The sequence below is a fragment of the Lepus europaeus genome, chromosome 1 (assembly GCF_033115175.1).
Source record: "Lepus europaeus isolate LE1 chromosome 1, mLepTim1.pri, whole genome shotgun sequence".
In the NCBI taxonomy this organism is placed as follows: domain Eukaryota; kingdom Metazoa; phylum Chordata; class Mammalia; order Lagomorpha; family Leporidae; genus Lepus; species Lepus europaeus.
In genome coordinates this window covers 112,857,578-112,884,397 of record NC_084827.1, presented here as the reverse complement: position 1 = coordinate 112,884,397, position 26,820 = coordinate 112,857,578, and the positions used below count along the sequence as shown (strand labels likewise).

Below are 26,820 nucleotides of genomic sequence, written 5' to 3'. Positions count from 1 at the left end.
GGTAGAGTTACAGACAGTGAGAGGGTGAGAGAGAGAAGGGTCTTCTGTCCACTAGTTCACTCTCCAAATGGCCACAACAGCTGGAGTTGTGCAAATCCGAAGCCAGGAGCCAGGTGCTTCTTCCCGGTCTCCCACGTGGGTACAGGGGCCCAAGGACTTGGCCATCTTCCACTGCTTTCCCAGGCCACAGCAGAGAGCTGGATTGGAAGAGGAGCAGCTGGGTCTCAAACCAGCACCCATATGGGATACCAGCGCCACAGGCAGAGGATTAACCCACTGCGCTATGGTGCCAGCTCCGGATAATGGTTTTAAATATGGTGAACAGGCAGATGACAAGGTGTTGGGCTCAAACAAGAATCAGGAATAGAGCTGAGATCCAAGCTAAAGCTGAGACCCTTGGAAGACTTTCCCTTCAATGAAAGAATAACTCACCTGGAAAAACAAGAAGCTCGTTTCTGGGGTCAGCATTGTACCAGAGTGGGTAAAGTCGCCTGTGACGCCGGCTTCCCTTAAGGGTACTGGTTAGAGTCCCAGCTGCTCATGGGAAAAGCAGCAGATGACCCAAGTGGTTGGGCCCCTGCCATCTATGGGGGAGACCTGAAAGAAGCTCCTGGCTCCCAGGTCCTGGCTTCAGCCTGGCCCTTCCCAGCCATTACAGCCATCTGGATAGTGAACCAGCAGATGGACGATCTCTCTCTCTCACTCTGTAACTCTTCCAAATAAAGGAAGAAGAAAGGAGGGAAGAGGGAGGAGGGAGGAGAATAAAGAGGGAAGAGGGAGAAGGAGAAAGAGAAGAAATAGAAGTTTTCCTCTTCTGGGGTATCTCCAAAAGATATGAATTATTAATATAATTACATAATAATCATGAAACTCAAATCATAAATGGCAAAATTTCAAAGAATTACAGAGAAACTGGTAAATCCACAACTGTAGTGGATACTAACACACTGCTATCCAAGAAAAACAAAACTACTAAGAATTTTTAAGGTTTAAGTTTCCTAAGCCTAGTTTACACCAGGAGTTTTTTCTGTTCATTGCTGGTTTCTGTGTCCACTAAAGAAATCTGTGTAACCATACTTTTATTATTTTTTAAATTGCATCTTTTTAAAAAAGATGTATTCATCTATTTTAACGTCAGAGTTGCAGAGAGAGGAAAAGACAAAAAAAAGAGAGAGATCTTCCATTTGTTGGTTCACACCATTGATGGCTGCAACAGCTGAAGCCAGGAGCCAAGAGCTTCTTCTAGGTCTCCCACATGGATACAGGAGCCCAGGCACTTAGGCCTCTTCCACCACTTTTTCCAGGCCATTAGCAGGAACTGGATCAGAAGTAGAGCAAACTGTCGTCCACATGGGATACCAGCATTGCAGGCTGTGGCTCTACCCACTATGCCACATGCCAGCCCCTAAGATTTTTAATAATATTATTAACATATGTGAGGCAAGAACTAGTAAAGAAGACCCAACAGACGAGAATATACATAATTTTAATGCACTTAGAACATTCAGAAATTTTGCCTTCAGGGACCGGCGCTACCTTCAAGGATGCATTAGCAGGAAACTGGATAGAAAGTGGAGTAGATAGCACTCAGATAAGGCCCTCTGATGCAGGATGCAAGTATACTAAGCAGTAGCTTAACCCACTGTACCACAAGGCCTGCCCCAAGATTTTTTTTTTTAATCACTAAATTTATACTTAAGATAAAACAGAAAATTTATTACAAAAATATAGTTCTTCTCTGGAAGAAATTTAAAAACCTAAGCAGGCCTATAACCTTTAAAGAAAATGAATCAGTAGTGTTAAGTTACCCACAAAAAAGTAAAGATTCATGAAGCGGGAAGTGGGCATTGCAAGCAGTGACTTAACCTGCTGTGCCACAATGCCAGCCTCTTATATACCTGTACAACTGACTACTGCAATTCTTATTATAGCACAACTATGAAGCTAATCAAAACTGTAAGGCTTATTGCTTATTGGTTATTTTCATCTTCTTTTTGTTTTAAAGGAGAAAACATGACTTTTTACTGGCTTGGATTTTTTCTTATTTTCAAGAAAGTAACAAAAAGGCCTTTTGAAAAGTAATAGTGCCAAATGATTGGAAAAATTAACATGTTGGATTCTTAGGATGCAGATTGTTGCCAGGCACTTTGTAGGGAACCATTAAATATTTGCTAAATCATGAAAAGTAAATTTATTTTAATTTTTGTGCTGAGTATTCTAGTTAAAATATACTATTTGCTTTATGTGATGTTTAGATGTCTAGACTCTTAAGTTCTTAGCCTGATAAGGCCTTCAAGATCTAGGGCAGGTTCTAGAAAAGCATCTCATAGGTCATCACTAGGAGTAGTGGCTAGATAAGGCCTAGGAGAGAGACAATGGCTCATTCTACTTAGATCATTCTCTCCCGCACACCCCTTAGTGGACAGTTTAGGTTTTAAAAAGAAAAAATAAGCCAACAACAAGAAAGAAAATCAACAGTTGGACAATTCTCCATTCATTTTTATATTTTAGATATGAGGGCAATGTAGCCAAGAGAAGCTCAATGCAATATTTGCAAATGGCAGTTCTGGAGCTATCTGATAGACTGATTCCAAAACACAAAAGCAATTTTATACCATGGTTACTTTAAATCCAACTGGAAAGTAAACTTTTTATACTATAACTTCCATGGTTTCCCATCTGTCATCTTAAAGGTTAATAGTTGCTGACCCATATATGAAAATACGATGTATGAGTTTGATGTATCATTTTGTCTCAAACTGGTCAATAATTAGGTGTCAGTTTGAGTCACTTAAAATTTTTTTGCTGTTTTATAACATTTCATTTGCATTATTCCATTAATGCCTTTGAAAAGAGTAATCAAGATGATGTATCACCTGCTGCTTTGAACAAATATATAACCTTTATTTGGAGAATACTTTATTAATGTAGATGCTGTATAGTTAGGAGATACTGCTTACGGCAAAGGAAGAACCAAAATAAAAACTAAAAATTGCTTTCCTGTGCTAAATAGAAAAGTTGCAATCTAGATTTCTGAGTGATTGAAGTTGTTTTGAAAATTATGTTAAATGTAGCCACTATAGTATTATGTAGAAACCAACTCGGGCCAACATGGTAGCAGAGCAGGTAAAACTGCCACCTGCAGTGCTGGCATCCCATACAGGCGCCAGTTTGAGTCTTGGCTGTTCTACTTCCGATCCAGCTCTCTGCTGTGGCCTGGGAAAGCAGTGGAAGATGGCCCAAGTCCTTAGGCCCCTGCACCCACGTGGGAGACCCGAAAGAATCTCCTGGCTCCTGGCTTCAGATTGGCATAGCTCCGGCCATTGCAGCCATTTGGGGAGTGAACCAGTGGATGGAAGACTTCTCTCTCTGCCTTCACCTCTCTGTAACTCTGCCTTTCAAATAAATAAATAAATCTTAAAGGGGGGAAGAAATTTAAAGAGCAAGCATAATGGCTCAGATTGCAAACACAAATAAGCACATCCTGGGCCAAGAGATTTCAGACAAAATGTTTTCATGGGGGAGAGGAGGCAAGAGGGAGAATGTAAGAGAAGGTAAGATGTCCTCTAACTATAACATGTGTTCTCTACTTAAGGAGCTCTTTCAGAGCAGCAAAAGAGCAGTCGTGTTTAAAATAATCAAATTATTCTTAAATGCAGAAAGAAGACAAGAGGTCTTCAAAAAACTCATAGAAATGTACATAATTTAAAAATATACAACAATTTTAAAACTTTTTTTGCACCAAGGTTAGCATTGTGGTATAGCAGATTAAGTTACCACCTACAGCACTGGCATCCCATATGGGCACTGGTTTGAGTCCCATCTGCTCCACTTCTGATCCAGCTCCATGCTAATTACCTGAGAACGTAGCAGAGGATGGCTCAAGTACTTGGGCCTCTACCACCCATGTGGAAGACCGTATGGAGTTCCAGGCTCCTGGCTTCAACCTGGTCCAGCCCTGGTCATTGTATCCATTTGGGGAACAAACCAGCAGATGGAAGATCTCTGTGTGTCTGTGTCTGTCTGTCTGTCTCTCTCTCTCTCTCTCTCTCTGTGTGTGTGTATGTGTGTATAACGCTGTCTTTCACATAAATAAGTAAATCTTTTAAAAAATAAAATAATAATCAAAGCTTTGGTTATATGGTTTTATTTGACTACATGAAGTAGTAACAAATCACAATCTGACATAAATCTAAACTAGTAAAACAAAATAGATTAGGAAACATAAGATACCTACAAATGGAAAAATTGTCAATACGGCCTAAACCAGATTTCTCAACCTTGTCCCTAATGATGTTTGCGAGAAGATAACGGCTGGTTGTGGGATTTACTTTGCTGTTGCTGCATGGCAGTGGGAACACTACCCATCTTGACAAAGCTCCCTGCAGAGCAAAAATGGTTCTTAGTGGTAAAGTTCTACCCTAGGTGAAAGAAATTGTACACAACTAAATAGAGAGCTTACTAAGTGAAAAGTAAAAACACAATTCTGTTTTCCTTACAGAGTACCTAGCACTTAATAAATGTGTGGTGCCAAATAAAATTTCCACTTCAAAACTGTTTGCATTCAGTTTTTATAGATGCCTTCAAAACTTTTAAAGTTTCAGCCCAATCCTATGCCAAATTTCTATTAGTTACAAAGTAAAAGAGTAACAAAACTCACTCTCTAATTCTTATATATTTGCAACCATCCACCACCGCCACCCGCCCTGGAGAAAAAGCAGCACTACCTCAGCAGTGTTTATGGAGCCAACTTTAGGCTTCCACACAAATTCTTCCTCCTGCTCATTTTGTTTCCAAATTTCTCAAAATGAACTAGTCTGATTTATTTATTCAGAAAATATATGATGGATACCTACTACATACTAGCACTGAGATAGGTAACAAGGATGCAAAAAAGGGCACACAGACAAAATTATTTTCCCTTCAGGGAACTAAGACTTTAGTAAAGACTTACAAGTAGACAAATCACTATAAAACCACATGAAAAGCATAAAAACATGACTAAGAAAACAGAGAAAGGAGACCATCACGCACACTATCTTCCCTGCAGATTTAGAGAAAGGCAGAGAGATGCTGATGGCTGAGCTCGATCTTTTGCAGGTGGTTTTATTTTGCCGTGGGAAGAGTATGCTAAAGCTTCACATTACAAATTTTTTTCAGATATTTGTGATGGGTCTTAAATTCAGTACCTATCTTTTTACTACAAGGTGTTGGCAGAAGAGAAGTCTCTCTCATATCTCATATCTATAATTATACTTTCATACTTAATACATAAATATTTTCCCAAGATCAGAGGCCTCTGCAACATTTTAAACTATTAAGGCCTGGAAAAGCACAAATTAAAAACATATGTGATGTTCAGCAACGTGATATTAACTATAAAGTTTTTAGAGATCAAAATAGTACATTTTTAAAAGACTCAACAACTTTCATAAAGTTCTTCTCTATAAAGATGTCCCTCAGAAATGTTCTGCTGTCATCAACATTTTAAATGTTTAAAAATAATTAACTAAAGTTTATTTTCCTTTGACTATTTTCTCAGTTGTCCAGAAGACATTAATATTTTCACACTTATCACAGATACCCAGCACCACCTCTGATGTTGGACAATTTTATACTCATAACGTGTACCTCCTCTACTGGTTCAAAGGTAGAACAACATAAAACCAAACTTTTGGGGCTGGCACGATGGTGCCGTAGGTTAATCCTCTGCCTGCGGCGCCAGCATCCCATATGGGTGCTGGTTCTAGCCTCAGCTACTCCTCTTCCAATCCAGCTGTCTGCTGTGGCCTGGGAAAGCAGTAGAAGAAGGCCCAAGCATTTGGGCTGCTGTACCCACATGGGAGACCAGGGAGAAGCACCTGGCTCCTGGCTTCAGATCGGCATAGCTCCAGCCGTTGCGGCCATTTGGGGAGTGAACCAACGGATGGAAGACCTTTCTCTCTCCCACCCTCTCACTGTCTGTCACTCTACTTCTCAAATAAATAAATAAAATCTTAAAAAAAAAAAAAAAGACACCTTTAATTCCACTGATCAAACAGCAACTAAATGAGTTTCTATTTTTTTATTTAATAATCACGTTCTAAAATTTCTTTGATCGGGTTAGCATCAAATTTTGGATGAGGATCTTGAGAACACAAATCTCACCCAGATTGTTTTTTAAATCTTAGTATATCATATGTCATGTAACTGAAATTTTTCTATATAAATATAAAATAGTCCATTATGATAGCAATCAATTTGATGGACTTACAAAGCTGTGTATCTGTCCATTGCAGACTGCACATCTCTGCGGTAAACAGTTCGAAGGATGACCATGACAGGGTCAAACTCTTGATCCCAGACTTCAGCTATTATTCAAAAGACAGTAGAAAGAGAACAGTAACTTTTAAGAATAAAATTAATCTCGAATGACTTACTGCATTTTTTAAATGTATTTTAAATTGAGAAGACACCAAATAGTTTAATTTAGTTACATCTGCCTTAATACACCTGATGTACCTACTTTTCTAAGTCAAAAATCACAATTTCAAAAAGTAACTTTTTTTTAATGGAACAGCATCTGGCCTAGTTGTTAGGACACTGGCTGAGATGCCCACATGTCATATTGCAAAGCCTGGGGTCAAGTACTGCCTCTACTCTGTACTCCACCTTCCTGCGAAAATGTACGCTGGGAAGCAGCAGATAATGACTCAAGTAGCTGGGCCCTAAAGTGAGTTCCTGTCTCCCAGCTGTGGCCTGGCTGAGCCCTGGTTGTTTTAGACATTTGGGCAGTGAACCAGTGGGTAGGAACTTAGTCTCTTCTGTCTCTTTAGTACTCTGAATAAAATTTTTAAAAACACTTTTTTAATCACAATTTCATCACTAAGCATGTTCTCTCAAGTTCAGCAAGCATGTGTGAGCAAAAGTTTTGTAATAGAACAATGTCTCATTATAAAACTAGTTGGGAGCTGGCACCATGGCATAGCAGGTAAAGCCACCACCAAGACCCCAGCATCCCATACGGGCACTGGTTTGAGTCCTGGCTGTTCCACTTCTGACCCAACTCGCTGCTAATGCACCTGGGAAAGCAGAGTGCTTCAGACCCTGCACCCATGTGAGAGACCCAGAAGAAGCTTCTGGCTCCTGACTGTTGAACCCATTTGGGAAGTAAACCAGTGGATGGAAGATTCTCTCTCTCTCCCTCCTTCCCTCCCTTCCTCCTTCTGTGTGTGTGTGTGTGCGTGTAACTCTGGCTTTCAAAATAAACAAAAAAAATTTAAAAAAAAAAAAAAGTTTAGTTCATATTTTTGTAAGAAGCCAATTAGAAAGTAAGAAAAACCATTCATCAGTATTTTTAAAAATATTCAGGGGTTGGCCGGCGCCACGGCTCAACAGGCTAATCCTCTACCTGCAGCGCAGGCACCCCAGGTTCTAGTCCCAGTCAGGGCACCGGATTCTGTCCCAGTTGCCCCTCTTCCAGTCCAGCTCTCTGCTGTGGCCCAGGAGTGCAGTGGAGGATGGCCCAAGTGCCTGGGTCCTGCACCCGCCTGGGAGACCAGGAGGAAGCACCTGGCTCCTGGCTTCAGATCAGCGCGGTGCACCAGCCCCAGCGGCCATTGGAGGGTGAACCAATGGCAAAAGGAAGACCTTTCTCTCTGTCTCTCTCTCTCACTGTCCACTCTGCCTGTCAAAAAAAAAAAAATTAATTAATTGAAAAAATTTTTTAAAAAGTATTCAGGGGCCAGCACTGTGGCATAGCATGTAAAGCCACCGCCTGCAGTGGCAGCATCCCAAATGGGTACCAGTCGAGTCCAGGCTGCTACACTTCCCGTCCAGCTCTCTGCTATGCCCTGGGAAAGCAGTGGAAAATGGCCCAAGCCATTGGGCCCCTGAACCTGGATGGGAAACCCCAAGGAAGCTTCTGGCTCCTGGCTTTGGATTGGTGCAGCTCTGGCCATTACGGCCAACTGGGGAGTGAACCAGCGGGTGGAAGATCGATCTCTCTCTCTCTTTCTCTCTTCTCTCTCTCTCTCTTTCTGCCTCTCCTCTCCTTCTGTGTAACTTCTTCAAATAAATAAAATCTTTAAAAAGAAAGTATTCAAAAAGGTAAAAAATTATGAAAAGATTTTAAAAATTAATGAGGCATTTTTAGGATTCTCACTTTATAAATCTTTCCTATTTATATTTTCTATTCTTTTGACAAAATGGATACCTTGCTTCCTTACCTTCTACACAAATTAAGAACTATTTCAGTGTGGTGTGTATATAAGTTGGAGTATATAAGACGATTTGAAGTACTAAGAGTATAAAACTTCTTATTTTATAATTATAGAATTATTTTCATATGTATTAGAAAACTGTGAGTTACAAATATAACTCATGACCTCACCAAGAATCATGCTTAAGATGAGGCAAAGTATTTAAAAAACTCATTTAAGAAACAGCTGAAATACTAAGTATATAATAGGAGAAATGATATTTAACTATGTCAAAAATCTGAGAGGTGGCCTGAGAATAATTTTAAGAGCTATTGTCTTAACAGTGTCTCTGTCTCCTCTCTTGCTTCCCTCACTCACTGTAGCAAAATTCTTAACATTACAAAACATGTTAAGAAGCTTAAGCTGGGGCCAGTGCTTTGGCATAGTGGGTAAAGCCACCACCTGCATGCCAGCATCCCATATGGACCCAGGTTTGAGTCCTGGCTGCTCCATTTCCAATCCAGCTCTCTGCTATGGCCTGGGAAGGCCACAGAGGATGGCCCAAGTCCTTGAGCCCCTGCGCCCATGTATGAGGCCTGAAGGAAACTCCTGGCTTTGGATGGGCACAGCTCCAGTCATTGCAGCCATTAGGGGAGTGAAGCAACAGACGGAAGACCTCTCTGTCTCACTGCACCTCTCTGTAACTCTGAGATATCTTTCAAATAAATAAGTAAATCTTTAAAAAAAAGAAGACGCAGTAGCTTAAGTTTCCCCTTGTTCAGCCACTATGCTTCCAACTTTCTAACATAGGAAAAGCGTTACCCAGTATCCTTATTTTGTCTCCAGCTCTACTGAACATAGCGTTCATCTACAGAACCAGTCTAAAAAGCAGATTGCCAGATTCCATCCACAGAGACTCTGATGAGAACAGATTGGGGATGAAGCACAAAAACTTGTGTTTTTAATAAGGACCACAAGTAAGTCTGACAGAGGTAACACACCTCATCAGAATGCCACTTCACCCCCAAATTCATGCAGGATGTAGACACAAAGTGCTCCCTAGGACAAAGAAATACTCTGCTTTGCCTTTAACAAAATAAATGGCAACCAGAGGCTCTCAACACTCTTGCTAATTGCGAGCTCCATAAAAAAATCCCACATGAGCCGGCGCCGCGGCTCACTGGGCTAATCCTCTGCCTTGCGGCACCGGCACACCGGGTTCTAGTCCTGGTCGGGGCGCCGGTTCTGTCCCGGTTGCCCCTCTTCCAGACCAACTCTCTGCTGTGGCCAGGGAGTGTAGTGGAGGATGGCCCAAGTCCTTGGGCCCTGCACCCCATGGGAGACCAGGAGAAGCACCTGGCTCCTGCCATCGGATCAGCACGGTGCGCCGGCCGCAGTGCGCCAACCGCAGCGGCCATTGGAGGGCGAACCAATGGCAAAAGGAAGACCTTTCTCTCTGTCTCTCTCTCTCACTGTCCACTCTGCCTGTCAAAAAAATAAATAAATAAAAATAATAATAAAAAATCCCACATGAGAAGTCTTTCCTGCTGTGCTTTGCCAAACACATTTCCTGCTATTTACAACTTCAAAATGGGCACTGGGTTTTCATGTAGACAGTGTGCTGAGGGGGTCAAGAAGCATGTAAGTGCTACTTCCTTCAAATCTGTAATTTACGTAAATGAAAATCTGAAAGTTAAGAAAACAAGACTCTGTGGATCACAACTTCACCTACTTCTGGCCCTTGTCAAGCATGTTATCTATGAGTCTAGATGGAAAACCAACCACTTACAGAAAAAGGTATCTCCATATTTACACAAGTTCAAAATACATAAGTCCTACTAGCATTCTCTATAGACTTCACTTGGAACTGTTTTGAATAAAAATTGAAGTAGTGATAACTATTTGAAATCACCTTTATAGAACAAATTCTTTTAAAATGTTTTTTTAAGTTTCCATTTTGTTTTATAATTTCTAGTTTATCATTATGGTCACTTATAAAATGAACTGGAGTTCATATATAATGTTCCTTTTAGAATTTAGAATCTAAGGAAGTTTACTATAACATAAAAACATGTTTGTAAATAAATGGAAATAATATCATTGTTTATCATAAAAGACATGAGTTAGATTTATAAGAAAGTTGAGAAAGTAAATCAAAGTTGAATAAAGGAAAGACAATCATCATCTTTTAGCACACATAATTCATCTCCAGAGAGCTGATACATGAAAGGATATATTATGTATATACACATACCTTTGGGAGTATACATGCCTTGTTGCATAGAACCTCCAGGTTCAAAAACAGGAGCCTTAAAATCAGCTACAGCTGATAAAACTGATTCAAAGCTATAACTGCCTGGAATAATGCCACTTTTGGGATTGGGATTTTCTGGAATATGATTCATGTGTCAAGGAAAAAATATTAATAACTAAAAGCCAGCTGTTTAGTCTTTCCAACTGATTTTGCTAAAACTGGGGGAATAGTGATTAGCTGCAATACATAAAGTTAGCCACCAGAGGGAGATACAAGACAACAGATGAAAACTAGGAGCCTACTAATAAATTGCATAATGAAGTAGTTCCCAGTTATTTTTTCCTCAAAATTCATCAAATTTCATAATGCAAAGGAAAACCTTTAAAACTGATCCCCATTGTTATCATTCTGCAAAAAAAGTTGCATCTTAAAAAAACAGAAATTTGCTTAAAATTAGCTATGATCTTCATAAACAGATTATTTTTCCAAAAACATAAAATATCATGCCCAAATAAAAAGATGCTAAGTTTCAGCAAACAAATAAAGCAGAAAACCACAGAGATTCACCCCCATTTGTTTCACATTAAGGTATAAATTAAGTTCAAATTACAGAGAATGTTTTTGTATTTAGAGTACATATTGGCCAAATAAAATCATCAAACAATATCAAACTGATGCTACTTACAAAAATCTTCAAGGCAGTTAAATAGGCATTCTAATAGTAACTACACAAAATCGAAACTAGAAAATTCTTCAAAACATAATCATAACGTATATTTACTAAATTTGGTCAATCATTAAATAACATAATCTTTGTCAAAAATTTCATTAACATTAACTAAAAGATACTAAAGTACCACTGTTTGCTTATTCCTCTACAAAGGATCACAAGTTTTCAGTTTGCAGACAATAATCTACAAGCTTGAACATCTTTTAGCATTAAATTCTAACAATAAAATCTCACAATGTCTAAAATCTTGACCATGGCTATCATTAAGGTATTCCTCTAACTTATCCATGATTTTCAGTCTGCTTATTCTGGTAAAGAACACCTAGCTGCCTTTTACAAACTATCTGGTTTCCTTTCAGTAATACTTTCATAAAAAATCAGACTCTGGGGCCAGCACTGTGGCATAGCAGATAAAGCTGCCACCTGCAACACAAGCTACCCATAAGGGTGCTGATTCATGTCCTGGCTGCTCCTCTTCTGATCCAGCTCCCTGATTATGTGCTTGGGAAAGCAGCAGAGGATGGCCCAGGTGCTTGGGCACCTACACCTGCATGGGAGACCTGAAGAGACTCCTGACTCCTGACTTCCGCCTGGTCCAGCCCCAGCCCTTGCTGCCCTTTGGGGAGTAAAACAGTGGATGGAAGATCTCTATCTCTTTCTCTCTGTCTTTCCCTCTCTCTCTGTAACTTTGCCTTTCAAATAAATAATATAAATTTTTTAAAAATAAAAATAAAAAAATCAGACCCTGGCATGTCCAGAGTTGTTAGGCCCAAGTTCAACCCTGAAATCTAAGTAAAGCTTCCCAAGAAGTAATAGCCAGAAGTTAGAAAATTAAAACTAAAAAGAAACACCTGTCACCAGTATTGAACACACACTTAAATAATTAGACTTTCTCTATATTACTTTTCAACATCAAAAAAATTTTTAATAAAACTGACATACCTTTGAATCCATAAAAATTGTTATTTTTAGATCCTGCAACTAACAGAACATTAAATTTTGAAAAGGATATGAGGTCCAGCAATGAACTGTGTGTCCTGTCATTCATACACAGCTGGGCTACCATCTCTGCCCTGAGAATCTCATCATCAGACATTCCTAAAATTGTTAAAAATAGGATAATCTGAATATACATTATAAAGCAACAACGTAGCACACATTTTATTAAGCTGTTTTACCAAATATGAGATGCTTCAAGTTAAAGAGTAAGGAATGCAACGCCCCAGATATAAGTGCAGTTGAACTATTCTGCTTTCTTCAGCAAAGCATTTTAAAAGATAGATTCTAAAAGGTGTACCAACTGAACCAAATACTATGAGGATGACAAAATGTTTAAATACATCCACATCCTTTCCTCTGTGCCATAAGCCAACCACTAAACAGGGAGAGGGAAAGAAAAGGAGAATAGCTAACACCTAAGTACTGGTAGTACTGGTTTTTACCTAAATGTAAACGAAGACTCAAAAGAATCACGAGAAATGTGAGCGCGCCTTCTAGCATAGACCGCTCATGCTCTGCATCAAGTACTGTGTTCTGATGCTGTGACGCCATCGTCAACAAATCCACTACCTTAAATCTGTGACAAGAAATATTGGAGACGGGTTTTTAGGAGTTGAAATAAAATTGACTTTAATTCTAAATACTTCCTATTACCTGTTACTAAACATACGCTTACCTTTCAAAGACAGATGAAATAAAATAATCTGGGTCAAGTCTAGAAGCACAAACCTTTAAAAGAAAAAGAATGCTTTGTTTCTTGATATTCACTTTTACTGTATCTTTTATTTTCTGTGTCTTACAATATTGTGACATCTTGGTGGTGCCTTCAAAACTCAGGGGGAGAGCTAATTCTCAAACGCCAGCAAACAATTTACTTAGGAACATACCTCTCATGCAAGCCAACCAACCTCTTCACTTAACTCACAACCCAGTATTTCCCTTGCCCCACAGCAACACAGAGCCAAGGACACAGCTAAAGACAACCTGTGCCACAACGTCCACCAGATTCTCCAAACTAGGAGGTCTAAACTATTTCCCATGCTTCATCTTGCCTTTGTCTAGGCTTTCCTGCACTCCTGCTCCTGCCTCCTGGCCAAAACCCAGTGATTCCCTTCTGGCCCTGTGGGACCTGGTATGACCCTTCCTCTTGAGAAATGTAAAATTAAGTCATAAATCCTGTTTTGTTTTTAGTTTATTTGAGAAACAGATAGCTGGTTCACCGCCAAAATGACCAGAACAGCCAGGGGACCAAATCCAGGAGCTGGAATTCAATCCAGGTCTCCCACGTGGATGGCAGAAATCCATCACAGCTGCCTCCCAGAGTCTGCATCAGCTGGAAGCTGGAGTCAGGTGCCACAGCCAGGACTTGAACGTAGATACACTGATTTTAGACACTGGTATCTTAACTACCATGCTAAACACCTGCCCCAGTAATAGAGTTTTTGTCAGTGGTATGACTGACCTATGTCATCAATCAGTTATGTCTATAAATCAAAATCCTTTGGGTACAAATGAGATGCTTCTAAAGTACAACATCTACATTATCAAGCCGGCTTACCTGTAATAGGTAAATGTCAGGATCAATCATGGAATTACAAAAATGAGACTGGACATAAGTCATGGCTTGTCCTTTGATTTGCAAACCATTTCTTACCCACATATTGCTGTGGATTTCAGCTAGACTTGCCTAATAAAATAAAAAAATACATTAATTAAAGAAAAACATCATTTAATCCAACTTTTACAACATATTAGATAATCTTTCAAAATATTTATGACTTAATCACAGTGGAGTCTGACATTCTGTCCAGTCCTAAATATTTAGTTGAAACATATACTTTAAAATTCTTTAAATAATGGTAATCATTTATAGAGCCACCTTTTTTGGAGTTTATATGTGAGGTCACTTTCTATGATAGCTTCTTTTATAATCTTTTCACTGAAATCTTTCATGAGGAATCAATGCTTATATTTCACACTAATCCTCATTTCAAAAAAACTCCAGAATATGAAATGACAATAACATATTTAATGCTTAAAAACACACTGGGAAACACACACATACACACACACACACTAGGATACAGATAGAAGAGAGTTAATTCTTCCAAGTTAAAGAACACATCTATTGGCCGGCGCCGCGGCTCAATAGGCTAATCCTCCACCTGCGGCACCGGCACACCGGGTTCTAGTCCCGGTCGGGGCACCGATCCTGTCCCGGTTGCCCCTCTTCCAGGCCAGCTCTCTGCTGTGGCCCGGGAGTGCAGTGGAGGATGGCCCAAGTGCTTGGGCCCTGCACCCCATGGGAGACCAGGATAAGCACCTGGCTCCTGCCATCGGATCACCACGGTGCACTGGCCACAGCGCGCCAGCCGCAGCAGCCATTGGAAGGTGAACAACGGCAAAGGAAGACCTTTCTCTCTGTCTCTCTCTCTCACTGTCCAATCTGCCTGTCCAAAAAAAAAAAGAAGAAGAAGACATCTATATCTTCAGCTGAAGGTAAGAAAGGACCAGAATAGAACAAGTTTTATTGTATCAATATTTAATTCTTCACAAATTTTTGTCCAGTTTCAGAAGAACTAAGCAGTCTTAACTTTTATTTGTTCCTGACTTCCAGAGTTGAAGGTCAATAATAAATAAATCTAAAATTGGCAAAAAAGATGAATTTTAATGCAAGTCTCTCCATTATACATAAAAGGTTGACCCTTGTCAGAACTGAAAGGAATCACAGTGCTTATTCAAGTTAATTTTTCTGTACTCCTTCTCTTCTCACTTCAAAAATGGGAAGCTGAGAACCAAGGAGGTGAATTGTTCTAATCCACGTGAAAAATAAAATGGTGGTAGCACGCCGGCGCCGCGGCTCACTGGGCTAATCCTCCGCCTTGCGGCGCCGGCACACCGGTTCTAGTCCCGGTTGGGGCGCCAGATTCTGTCTGGTTGTCCCTCTTCCAGGCCAGCTCTCTGCTGTGGCCAGGGAGTGCAGTGGAGGATGGCCCAAGTGCTTGGGCCCTGCACCCCATGGGAGACCAGGAGAAGCACCTGGCTCCTGCCATCGGATCAATGCTGTGCGCCGGCCGCAGCGCGCCAGCCGCGGTGGCCATTGGAGGGTGAACCAATGGCAAAGGAAGACCTTTCTCTCTGTCTCTCTCTCTCTCTCACTGTCCACTCTGCCTGTCAAAAAATAAAAATAAATAAAATAAATTTTAAAAAAATGGTGGTAGCACCTAAAGTAGAAATTACTACATCCCCTAACCTCTCAAACAGTGCTATAGTATGTTAAATCTCCCTTTGAAATAAATGTAATTGAGTTGGTGCTGTGGCATAGAAGGTTAAGCCTCCACCTGCCATGGCAGCATCCTAATCCAGCTCCCTGTTAATGCACCTGGGAATGCAACACAAGATGGTGCAAGTGGTTGGGCCCCTGCACCCACATTGGAGACCTGGAAGGAACTCTGGGCTCCTGGCTCCAGCCTAGCCCAGCCCCAGTCGTTTTAGCCATCTAGGGAGTGAACCAGTGGATGGAAGATCTCACTCTCCCTCCTTCTCTCTCTATATTTTGCCTTTCAAATAAATAAATGAATCTTTAAAAAAAAAAAAGAAGAAGAAGAAGTAAATATAATTAAAAGAATTTCTGGAGAAATTAAATCTCAGAGGACAAAAAGTAACCAAACATAATCTGGCAAAAATATAAGAATTCAATTTTTTAAAAAGAATTTTCAAATATTTTTGCATACAAATAAAATACCTGAAGAATATTTAAATAAGTAATTTAATTAAAGACTTTTAAAAATCCTGAATACATACTTGAATTTGAAGTGGGTGAATCATTAGTTTCATCAACATCTCCTGATCTGGTAAAACAGAATCCAAATCTAGTTCTTGACATTTCACAGCCTAGAAATTACAATCAAAAAAGGTTCAATATTTCTTTCCCAAAAATAGTAATAAAAAAGAACAGAACTGTTTGATGACAGACTTACCTTACTCAAAAACATAGCATAGTAACGATGTAGTGGCAGATGGAAAGTAACTTGGTTGGGCGCTGGCTAGAATAAACAAACGAAAACCACAGATTAAAGAATTTTTTGGCAGAAGTTCTAAGAAAGTTATAAAATGCTAAAACCATACTCTCACCTAGATTTATCTATATTTTTTAAAACAAAATTTAAAGTTTTAGAAGCTATAACTTTTGGGGCCTGTGCCGTGGCATAGCGGGTAAAGCTGCTGTCTGCAGTGCTGGCATCCCATATGGGCGCCAGTTCGAGACCTGGCTGCTCCACTTCCAATCAAGCTCTCTGCTATGGCCTGGGAAAGCAGTAGAGGATGGCCCAAGTCCTTGGGCCCCTGCACTCGCATGGGAGACCCGGAAGAAGCTCCTGGCTCCTGGCTTCGGATCAGCACAGCTCCGGCAGTTGCAGTCAACTGAGGAGTGAACCAGCAGATGGAAGGCCTCTCTCTCTCTCTCTCTCTCTCTCTCTGCTTCTCCTTCTCTCTCTGTGTAATTCTAACTTTCAAATAAATAAATAAATCTTTTAAAAAAAATTTAGCCTCATGATAAACATCTGACTCCTGAGAAGACACAGCTTACTCAGCAGCCTCATCCCCTATCGTATTAACTCTTGCACCATAGGTAGTGTCCCTAACCTACCAGGCTTCTGTGCCTTGGTACACACTATATTGTTTTTTTATTTAAAGATTTATATATTTATTTGAAAGGTAGAGATACAGAGAGAGACAAGGAGAGACAGAAAGATCCTCCATCTGCTGGTTCACTCCCCAAATGGCTGCAACAGCTGGGGCTAGGCCAGGCCAAAACCAGGAGCCAGGAGCTTTTTCCAGGTCTCCCACACGGGTACAGGGGCTCAGAACTTCAGCCATCTTCTGCTGCTTTCCCAGGTGCATTAGCAAGGAGCTGGCTTGGAAGTGGAGTAGCTGGTACTGGAACTGGAGCCCATATAGGATGCTGGCACTGCAGGCTATGGCTTAACCCACTGTGCTACAGAGCCAGCCCCACCTTTGTATACACTACTCCCTCTGCCTCAACTGCTATACATCCTTTCTCCCAAGTATTAACATATCTTTGAGACTTTGTTCAACTGACATTTGTACCAGGAAGCTTTTCCTGAGTCCATCAGACTAAACAGGCACCCCTTTCTGTGTTCCCCCATAGCACCTAGTCACAACTTTATTGAAGCACTGGAATCAAATTAGCTATTGACATGTCCTCCACTTGCTTAAATCGGAGACTGTTTCATCACAGTATCCTCAGTGTTTACAACACAGTAAACATTTAATAAATATTTCCTGGATGAGCGCATGTTCCACTTTTATCACAGGTCTCTAGTCAAACAACCCTTCCATGTATTCACAACATTTCCTTACATGATATTTATAGATTTGAGGATTTTTAAATGGCCTACCTGAAAGGAAAATTTATTCCATCCCCTGTTGCTATATGACTATTTAATTTGGCTTAATTCAGTTCAACAAATACTATTTAATTAATATGTACTGTATAACCGTAACAGTTTCTGACATCCACCTCAGAAGATGGAAGAACTAAAATTATCACACATGTAATATTTGGATGTTCCTCTAAGTCATTCCTCATTGGTTAATATTATCATCCTTAACAGACAAGAAATTTTTTATAAAAAAATTTATAAAAATCAGAACTTAAATCTTTTCAAGGTCATATAGCTAGTTGACTGTGGAAGACACAATTTACACTCAAGTCTGCCTGACTCTAGGGCTCTTTCCACTGCCACAACCAGTATAACTGAAACACAACCAGACAAGGAGATGAAAAATATGGTCTCTGGGCTTGAACTACCAGTAACTAGCTACATAACTACGAGCAAGTCATTTAATAACTTTCTATCCCCACTTAACACCCAGAAAAAAGAAAGGTTAATAAAACTTTTAAAAACCATATATAAGCATATTGCTCTATTCCTTTAGTTCAATAGTTATTTTCACTTCTATGAAAAAAAATGAACTTATATTTTATAATATTTAATACTTTCCTAAAAGTACTTCCGTGTTTAAAAAAAAAAAAACAAATATATTATTCCCTTGAGTTCAGCTGCTGTGTCTGTCATACCCAATTCTAACCATCCTCAATTCCACTCCTGATTCCAACTATGGATTAATGTCATGACATTCACTTTTTTAACCCTCTGTGTACAACAGAATTTCTCCCACTTCAATCTTCCTATTCTCTTAAAGATGCTAGCATTTCAATAATAGTCCCTAAAGTTCCAAATACCAATGAGAACTTGGAAAAGAAAAGTTCCAGCTGAGGGTCTAATTCTGGATAAAGTGTGGAAGGCTAAGAAATAGGATGGAGCTCTATGGAGGCCAAAGATGTTCTTTCAAGTCAATCATGGGGCCGGTGCCATGGCACAGTAGGTTGTTCTTCCGCCTATGGCACCGACATCCCATATGGGTGCCAGTTCTAGTCCTGGCTGCTCCTCTTCCAGTCCAGCTCTCTGCTGTGGCCTGGGAGAGCAGTGGAGGATGGCCCAAGTCCTTGGGCCCCTGCACCCACATGGGAGACAAGGAAAAAGCCCCTGGTTCCTGGCTTCGGATCGGCGCTATTGCGGCCATTTGGGGAGTGAGCCAACAGACGGAGGACCTTTCTCTCTCTCTCTCCCTCTCACTGTCTGTAACTCTACCTCTCAAATAAATAAAATCTTAAAAAAAAAAAAAAAAAAGACTGAATCATGATTATTTACGCACAATTTAACCTTAAAGATCAATAATTATACCAGACTAAGAATCAAGGTGATTTGAAGAAGGTAGACTCTGAGTCCAAATAGATAAAATCAAGGCTAAGAGCAAACACAAATATTTGGGGGAGATAAAACAGAATAGAACAGAAATTATTAAAGATAACCAAGGGTGGGGCCGGCGCTATGGCACAGTGGGTTAATACCCTGGCCTGAAGCGCCGGCATCCCATATGGGCCAGGTTCTAGTCCCAGATGCTCCACTTCCAATCCAGCTCTCTGCTATAGCCTGGGATAGCAGTAGAAAATGGCCCAAGTCCTTGGGCTCCTGCACCCACGTGGTAGACCCGAAAGAAGCTCCTGGTTCCTGGCTTCGGATTGGCGCAGTTCCAGCCATTGCATCCATCTGGGGAGTGAACCAGCGGATGGAAGACCTCTCTCTCTTTCTCTACCTCTCTCTGTAACTGTTTCAAATAAATAAAATAAATCTTTAAAAAAAAAAAAAAAAAACAAGGGTTCTTTTCTTCCTAAACAATAAATTCCAAAACCACTGGAACTAAAGAGAGGGGGCAGGGCAAAATAAATCATCTACAGATGAAGGGCTTGAAGAGGATGCCAGAGCCAGGCTGAGGAAAGCAACTGTGTGTGTGGAGGTGGGAGGAAGTTGTCATGTGAAAGGTTATTTAGCGTGACCAAAGGAGTGTCACTTTGCACAGGGGATATGGTCTGGGATGGCAGTCAGACCAGAGTAGAGTCAAAAGGTTACAAGTTGGGTAGCCAAGTAAAGTATGTCAGAGCCATTCTGCTTAGGAGGGCTTCCATGTGGGAACTGACCTGGAACAGGGAATCACAACCTGTCTGAGACAAAGGTACAAGGGAACAAAGAAGGTACAAGGGAACAAGTTAATGTAATTTCTAATGTAAAGGACCTAATATGAGGCATCAGAGCCCAAGCAGGATGAGGAAAGTGTCTGTGAGGGGGAGACAGTTGAAGACTTAAAGCAGGGAGAATAGGGTTCCCATGTAACAGAAAGGTAGGACACTGAGATGAGAGACTAGTTATATATGAATACTCTCACACACACACACACACACACATATATATATATTTTTTTTAATTTCCAAATTAAGTAAGTTAAGGATGATGGAAAAGTCCCATGGGGTTATAATGGAATTAAAAACATCAAAAGTTCATGGAAGCATGTATTATCTTTTCATTCCATTTTTCCCACAAATATTTTACAGTATCCTCTTATAAATGTGTGCGTATGTGTGTGTAAAGTCTCTTAACTTCTACTCACTGTGAGGGCCTGTGAACAGTGACACCCCAACAGTAATAAGCATGCCTATCACTCAGATTTTGCTTAGTAAATACTGTTCCACACTAAAAGTAACCAGTTATCTTTAAAGAAATGACTGATTCTAGAATTAGAACAGGGGATTATAAGGTGTGCCTGAAACATACTATCACGCCAAAAAGCATGGAGATTCTCAAAGAATGATAGGACAGGAAAAGAACATAGAAAAAAAAAAAAAAAACAACTTGAAGGGGTTCTTGCTGACCAAATCTGAAACTATTTGACTACCAAACAACAGTATAATGGACTATAACCCACTGAATAAAACAGAAACTATGAATTCCTACACATAAATATAAATTATTTGGCCGGCGCCGTGGCTTAACAGGCTAATCCTCCACCTTACGGTGCCGCACACCGGGTTCTAGTCCCGGTTGGGGCGCCAGATTCTATCCCGGTTGCCCCTCTTCCAGGCCAGCTCTCTGCTGTGGCCCAGGAGTGCAGTGGAGGATGGCCCAAGTGCTTGGGCCCTGCACCCGCAAGGGAGGCCAGGAGAAGCACCTGGCTCCTGGCTTCGGATCAGCGAGATGCGCCGTCCGCAGCGGCCATTGGAGGGTGAACCAACGGCAAAAAGGAAGACCTTTCTCTCTGTCTCTCTCTCACTATCCACTCTGCCTGTCAAAAAATAAAATAAAATAAAAAATTATTTGAAAATTAGATAAGAAAACAGATATATATGCATAGCACATAAAAAATGATTAATTACATGGGGCTGGCACTGGGGCATAGCAGGTAAAGCCGCCGCCTGCAGTGCCAGCATCCCATATGGGCGCCAGTTCGAGTCCCAGCTGCTCCACTTCCGATCCAGCTCTCTGCTATGGCCTGGGAAAGCAGTAGAGAATGGCCTAAGTCCTTGGGCTCCTGCACCCATGTGGGAGAACCAAAACAAACTCCTGGATCCTGGCTTCAGATTGGCGCAGCTCCGGCCATTGTAGCCAATTCAAGAGTGAACCAGCAAATGGAAAACCCCTCTCTCCCTTTGCCTCTCCTTCTCTCTGTGTAACTCTTTCAGATAAATAATATTTTTTTAAAAATTATTAATTACAATGATAAAATGACAACTTGATAGTGAACAAGTCTATTAGGCACCACCCTGATCAAGTGAAAAAAAATAACATCATCAGTAATAGAATCAAAACAAACCATAAACCATTAGACAGGATGTAATGAAAACACTGCAACATCACATCTTTATATATTCCTGAAGACAAATAAAGCTGATTATGAAATAAACCCAAACTGCAAGACATTCTTCAAAGCAACTGATTTGTACTCTTAATTTTAAACATCACTGTCGATTACTGACATCATAAATAAGAGTGTCAATTGTTAAATCAACAACAGGAGTCACTGTGCACTTGCACCCCATGTAGGACCTCTGTCCTAAATGTGTTATACTATGAGAAATAACAGTAAAACTAGTCTTCAAACAGTTCTTTATACTTTGTGTGTTTGTGTGGGTGCAAACTGTTGCAATCTTTACTTAGTACAGAGTTGATCTGTATATAAAGATAATTAAAAATTAGTTTTAAAGAAGAATGAGATGGGAGAGGGAGTAGGAGATGGGATGGTTTGCGGGTGGAAGGGTGGTTATTGGGAAAGAATTGCTAAAATCCAAAAGTTGTACTTTTGAAATTCATATTTATTAAATAAAATTTTTCTATAAAAAATAATAAAATAAACATCATTGTCCTGAAAGGCAAAGAAAGACTATGAAGCTTACAGAAGATCAATAACACGATGACATAAACCACATCCTTTTGCTATAAATGATAGCACTGGATGATTAATAAAACAAATTAAGTTCTAAGGATTAGAAGGCAATCATATAATAAAGGCTTTTATAGTTGTATCTGGTTACATGTGAAAATGTCCTTGTTTGTAGGAAATATACACTGAAGTATTTGGGAATGACAGGGCACCGAGTCAATAACTTAGTTCTTAGTTCAAGAAAACAAAGTTCTTTGCACCCTCAACTTTTCAGTACATTTGTATTATATTAGGATTTTTTGAAAAAGGAAAAGAAAAAAAAAAAAAAAAGATGACTTGCCTCCTCTCAACTCCACACAGTCCCAAAGACAGCTAGGATTCTATCTGCCCAGGATTCAGGAATCAGTCAGGAGTAGGGGTTCTGTGTAAGTGTGTGTGTGTGTGGCATATTACTGCATAAGAAGAACAGAAGGGGCTTCTGATGGTAAGCTAAGCTAACAAAAGTAATTATGTGCTCAATTTATATATACCAGATCTTGTGGCAACTCTTCTCAGTCATTATTAATAACAATTTGTTCAAACCCCTCTTTTCATTCTCTGACAAGAACATTATCCAATTAATGAAACTGATACCTTTTCCACTGATTTCCCCTATTCTATCACATTTGTACTGTTGCTTTTTCCCCTTTAACTAAAACTAATTTTCACTCCTGAGAAATAATGAGATGTATGCACTTAATAAAAAAAGAAAGTACACTCCTCTTCTCTAGGAAATAAGAGATAGGATTAGTGCACTCTGGAATCTCCTAAATGTCAAAGAACTGTTCCCCTTTTTCAACTCTGCCTTTTTCAAAGAATAATATTATTACATTCATTCAGACATTTTTCACTTATTCCATGAAAAGATATCATCCTCAATGTTAGAGATAAAACACTTTTCTTAAATGCTTTAGCATCTACCAAAAAATATACATACCTCATCTACAAAGTTAATAGCATCAAACCAGTCTTGAAGAGCTTCAAGGCAATATCTAACAACATTTCGGGTGTACTCTTGAGTTTCCTAAAATAGTAAGTAATGTAAATTTTACAGTACATAAACACTTATTTTTTTCAACATCAAATTATATATGAAACTGTCCCTTCACAAATAGTAATAACCAATAATGAAAAAAATTAAGGAACACAAAATGCTAGAGATGAATCAAAGCTGAAATAAACTTTAGAGTTAAATCAGGTTCTATTCCAAGAGACATTTCCAATATAATAAATTCTCTATGTCATTGTTTAATGTATACAGTTTATTTTGGGCTGATGAAAAATACTCTAGGCGCCAGTGCTGTGGTACAGTAGGCTAGGCCTCCGCCTACAGTGCTGGCTTCCCATATAGGCTCTGGTTCATGTCCTAGCTGCTCCTCTTCTGACCCAGCTCTCTGCTATGGCCTGCACCCACATGGGAGACGCAGAGAAAGCTCCCGGCTTTGGATCAGCTCAGCTCCTGCCATTGAAGCCACTTGTGGAGTGAACCAGCAGATGGAATACCTATCTCTTTGTCTCTCTCTCTGTGTAACCCTACTTCTCAAATAAATTAATAAGTCTTTTGTAAAAATACTCCAAATGGATAGTGGTGATGGTCATACAACACTGTGAATATAATTAAATCATTGAATCATACACCTAAAAATAGTTTAAGAAATAAATTTTATCTATGTCTGTTTTCATAATTTAAAAAAAAGGAGGGCAGATAATATGAGCATTATAAGTAGCCTGTGAATATCTGGGTTGGAATAAAAATCTGGAATTAGAAATGACAAATGTGTACTACTTGAAGGGTATTGTGACTGTATCTATGAACTATACTGAATCTATTCTCTTTGTACTAATATCACATTAACATGAGAACTGATGAGAAGAATGTTGTAGTAATTATCAAGCATTTGCTGTGATCTTGAGAAGCTAAAATACTAATAAATTCCTTTTTAAAAATGTTATGCTTATGGCAAAATGGATCTCCTGAAATAAGTAAGAAATGGAAATATAAATCATGATTCCTTTTTTTACAAGTTATTTATTCATTTGAAAGGCAGAATTAGAGAGAGAGAAGGAAAGACAGAGAGAGAAAGAGATCTTCCGCCTGCTGTTTTACTCCCCAAACAACTTCAAGGGCAAGGGCTAGGAGAGGCTGAATCCAGGAGCCTAGAACTCTATCCTTGTTTCTCAGGTGGGTGGCAGGGCCCAAGCACTTGGGCCATCAACCATTGCTTTTCCAAGTGCATTAGCAGGGAACTGGATTGGAACTGGAGCAGGCAAGACTTGAACTGGTGCACATATGAGATGCCACAGTCACAGGCAGCGGCTCAATCTATAGTATATACCACAACAACAGCCCCTACAATAAGCTTTCTACCAAAAGAAAAAGAGCAGAGGACTTGTAAAAAACACACTAGAAATAGACATTTGTCCCAAGAAATCTTTAAATGCCTAACAAATACACGAAAAGATGCTCAACATCATGTGAAACTGCCAAATCAAAGGCATAGTGGTATCACTCCACATCCACTAGGCCGGCCATGATTTATTAAACATTAGCAAGGATTTGGAGAAATTGGAACTCTCATATACTGCTGATAAGAATATAAAATGATACACCTATTTTGAAAAACAATTTGGTAGTTCCTCAGTAAATTAAATACATAGTTACTATAGTATGAAGCAATTCTACCACTATATATTATCCTCAACAGAATTGCAAACATATTCACTAACAATCATATGCAGATGTTCACAGTAACATTATTCATAGTTGCCAGAAAGTGAAGACAGAGGCTGGCACTGTGGTGCACTGGACTAAGCCATTAGTTGAGACACTGGCATCCCACATAAGAGTGCCAGTTTCAGTCCTGGCTATTTTGTTTCGGATCCAATTTCCTGCTAATGTGCCTGGTAAGGCAGCAGAAGATGGCCCAAATGCTTGGGCTCCTGCCATACATGTGGGAGACCAGGATGGAGTTCCTGGATCCTAGCTGCAGCCTGTCCCAAACCTGGCTGTTGCAGCCATCTAGGGAGTGAACCAACAGATAGAAAAATCAAATCAATCAGAATCTCCTCCTTCCTCCCCTGCCCCACCATCACTCTGCCTTTTAAATAGGTAAATCTTTTTTTAAGTTAAATCAATTGATGAATGGACAAATAAAACATGGTATATTCATAGTGGAATGTTATTTAGTCATTAAAAAAAGAAATGAAGTACTGAGAGACAAGCTGTTAAACCTTGAAAACATTGCACTGAGTGAAAGAACCCAGTCACAAAGGGCCATACGTTGTAGAATTCCACTTTAAAAATGTTCAACTTAGGTAGATTCATAAAGACAGAAATAGATTAGTGGTTTCCAAGGGATGAGGGGAGGCTGGGATGAGGAGATGCATGATTTCTTTTGAAACTGACAGAAATGGCCAGGACTTAAATAATGGCAATGGTTGTACAACTTTGTGGATATACTATAAAACACTGAATTGTATGCTTTAAAAAATGGTGACTTTTATGTGCATTTTATTCCAATGAAAAAAGTTTAAAAAAAAAATTTGTAGCAGCATCAAACTCAAATAGGTTAAACTTGACAGCAGCTTAGACCTTTTTAAAAAATTCCCTGTGCCCTGTTTATAAAGCCGAAGTCCTGTTTATAAAGCTAAGTATTACATTCCTTCTTGACTTCTACTTTCCTGCTCATCTCCATGTCCTGATGATTCTTCCTTGACATTATCTTCATTAGCTTACGTTATCAGTTTTTTCCGCCTCTGTAAATATTACCACCAACCAAAGTTACCCACAAGTCTCTCTTTCCTCCTCATCAATAACCCACAATCAACTCATAACCAAGTCTGTTGATATGTTTCCAAAACATATCTTGGCAGACAAAAAGCATTAAGCAGATAATAATGGATAAAATGAAACAACAAATTTAACTGTGAAAACTTAACAAAGTTTCAAAGACTATTCAAAATAGGGACACGCTGGGAATATCTAGTAATATAAATGGCTGTCAACTTACCAGGTCAGCTTTCACAAAGCTGAATTCAATTTGAAAGAGAATTAAACATTGTATATTACATGTAAGTAAACACACCAATATTTCAAATATTTTCTCAATTCTTTTAAACATAAACATAGAAATTAACCAAAAACTTTTCAACATACCCTAACTTTACAATGTGATAACAGCCCCCACATGGGCTGTGCACAGGCCTCAAGTTCAGCAGCAAAGGCAGCATAGTAGGTCTGAGATTCAAACTCCACATGCTCATTTAGTTCTCGCTTATTTAAATTCATACCTTACAAAAAGTAAAGCAGATACAAACCTTAGAAAATGAAAGCAAGTGAACGGAATAAAAATCAAGTAAACCATTTCCCAGTACCAAGTACATTTTTATGCAAACAAATGAGACAAAAGACATATATGTAGATAAATAAATTATTAAAAATGAAATAAGTCTTTAGAACTTCTTACAAACTGGATTGCCTTAAAAACACTTTGAATTATCCCTTTTATGATTGAGTATCTTTAAAAATGAAAATCAAAATAATTTCAACTGATGCTAGTTTATATTTTTATGAAAGTGTTATGATTCTTAGAAAATAGGCTTCACATTTCTAGATTAGTCATGTTAAATGTTTTTTAAAAATTATATTACTGTTTCCTTTTTAATAATTTTATATTTTCCTAAACTCCTTTATAGGTTTTCATGAAAAATTTATCATTAAAGTGTATACAAATAATAAGTTATTAAAATAATGAAAAATTTCATGTATAATCTGAATGATGTGCTATATTCTAATATTTAGTAGTTTGGCATTAGGTATT

At 39.3% G+C, this 26,820-nt stretch overlaps 1 protein-coding gene across 8 annotated transcripts in view; it reads right to left on the bottom strand.

The window, feature by feature from the left end:
- The window catches only part of UBR3 (ubiquitin protein ligase E3 component n-recognin 3), a 225,962-nt gene that overhangs the window by 120,763 nt on the left and 78,379 nt on the right, over positions 1-26,820 (bottom strand). For all 8 annotated transcript variants that reach the window (XM_062187744.1, XM_062187758.1, XM_062187763.1 and 5 more), the window contains exons 10-19: positions 26,157-26,290; positions 22,938-23,024; positions 16,144-16,209; positions 15,968-16,057; positions 13,722-13,850; positions 12,840-12,892; positions 12,607-12,740; positions 12,177-12,262; positions 10,435-10,576; positions 6,254-6,350 (exon numbers count right to left, since the gene is read on the bottom strand). In XM_062187744.1, the coding sequence (XP_062043728.1) occupies positions 6,254-6,350; positions 10,435-10,576; positions 12,177-12,262; positions 12,607-12,740; positions 12,840-12,892; positions 13,722-13,850; positions 15,968-16,057; positions 16,144-16,209; positions 22,938-23,024; positions 26,157-26,290 (1,018 nt within the window). The remainder of the gene's footprint in view (positions 1-6,253; positions 6,351-10,434; positions 10,577-12,176; positions 12,263-12,606; positions 12,741-12,839; positions 12,893-13,721; positions 13,851-15,967; positions 16,058-16,143; positions 16,210-22,937; positions 23,025-26,156; positions 26,291-26,820) is intronic.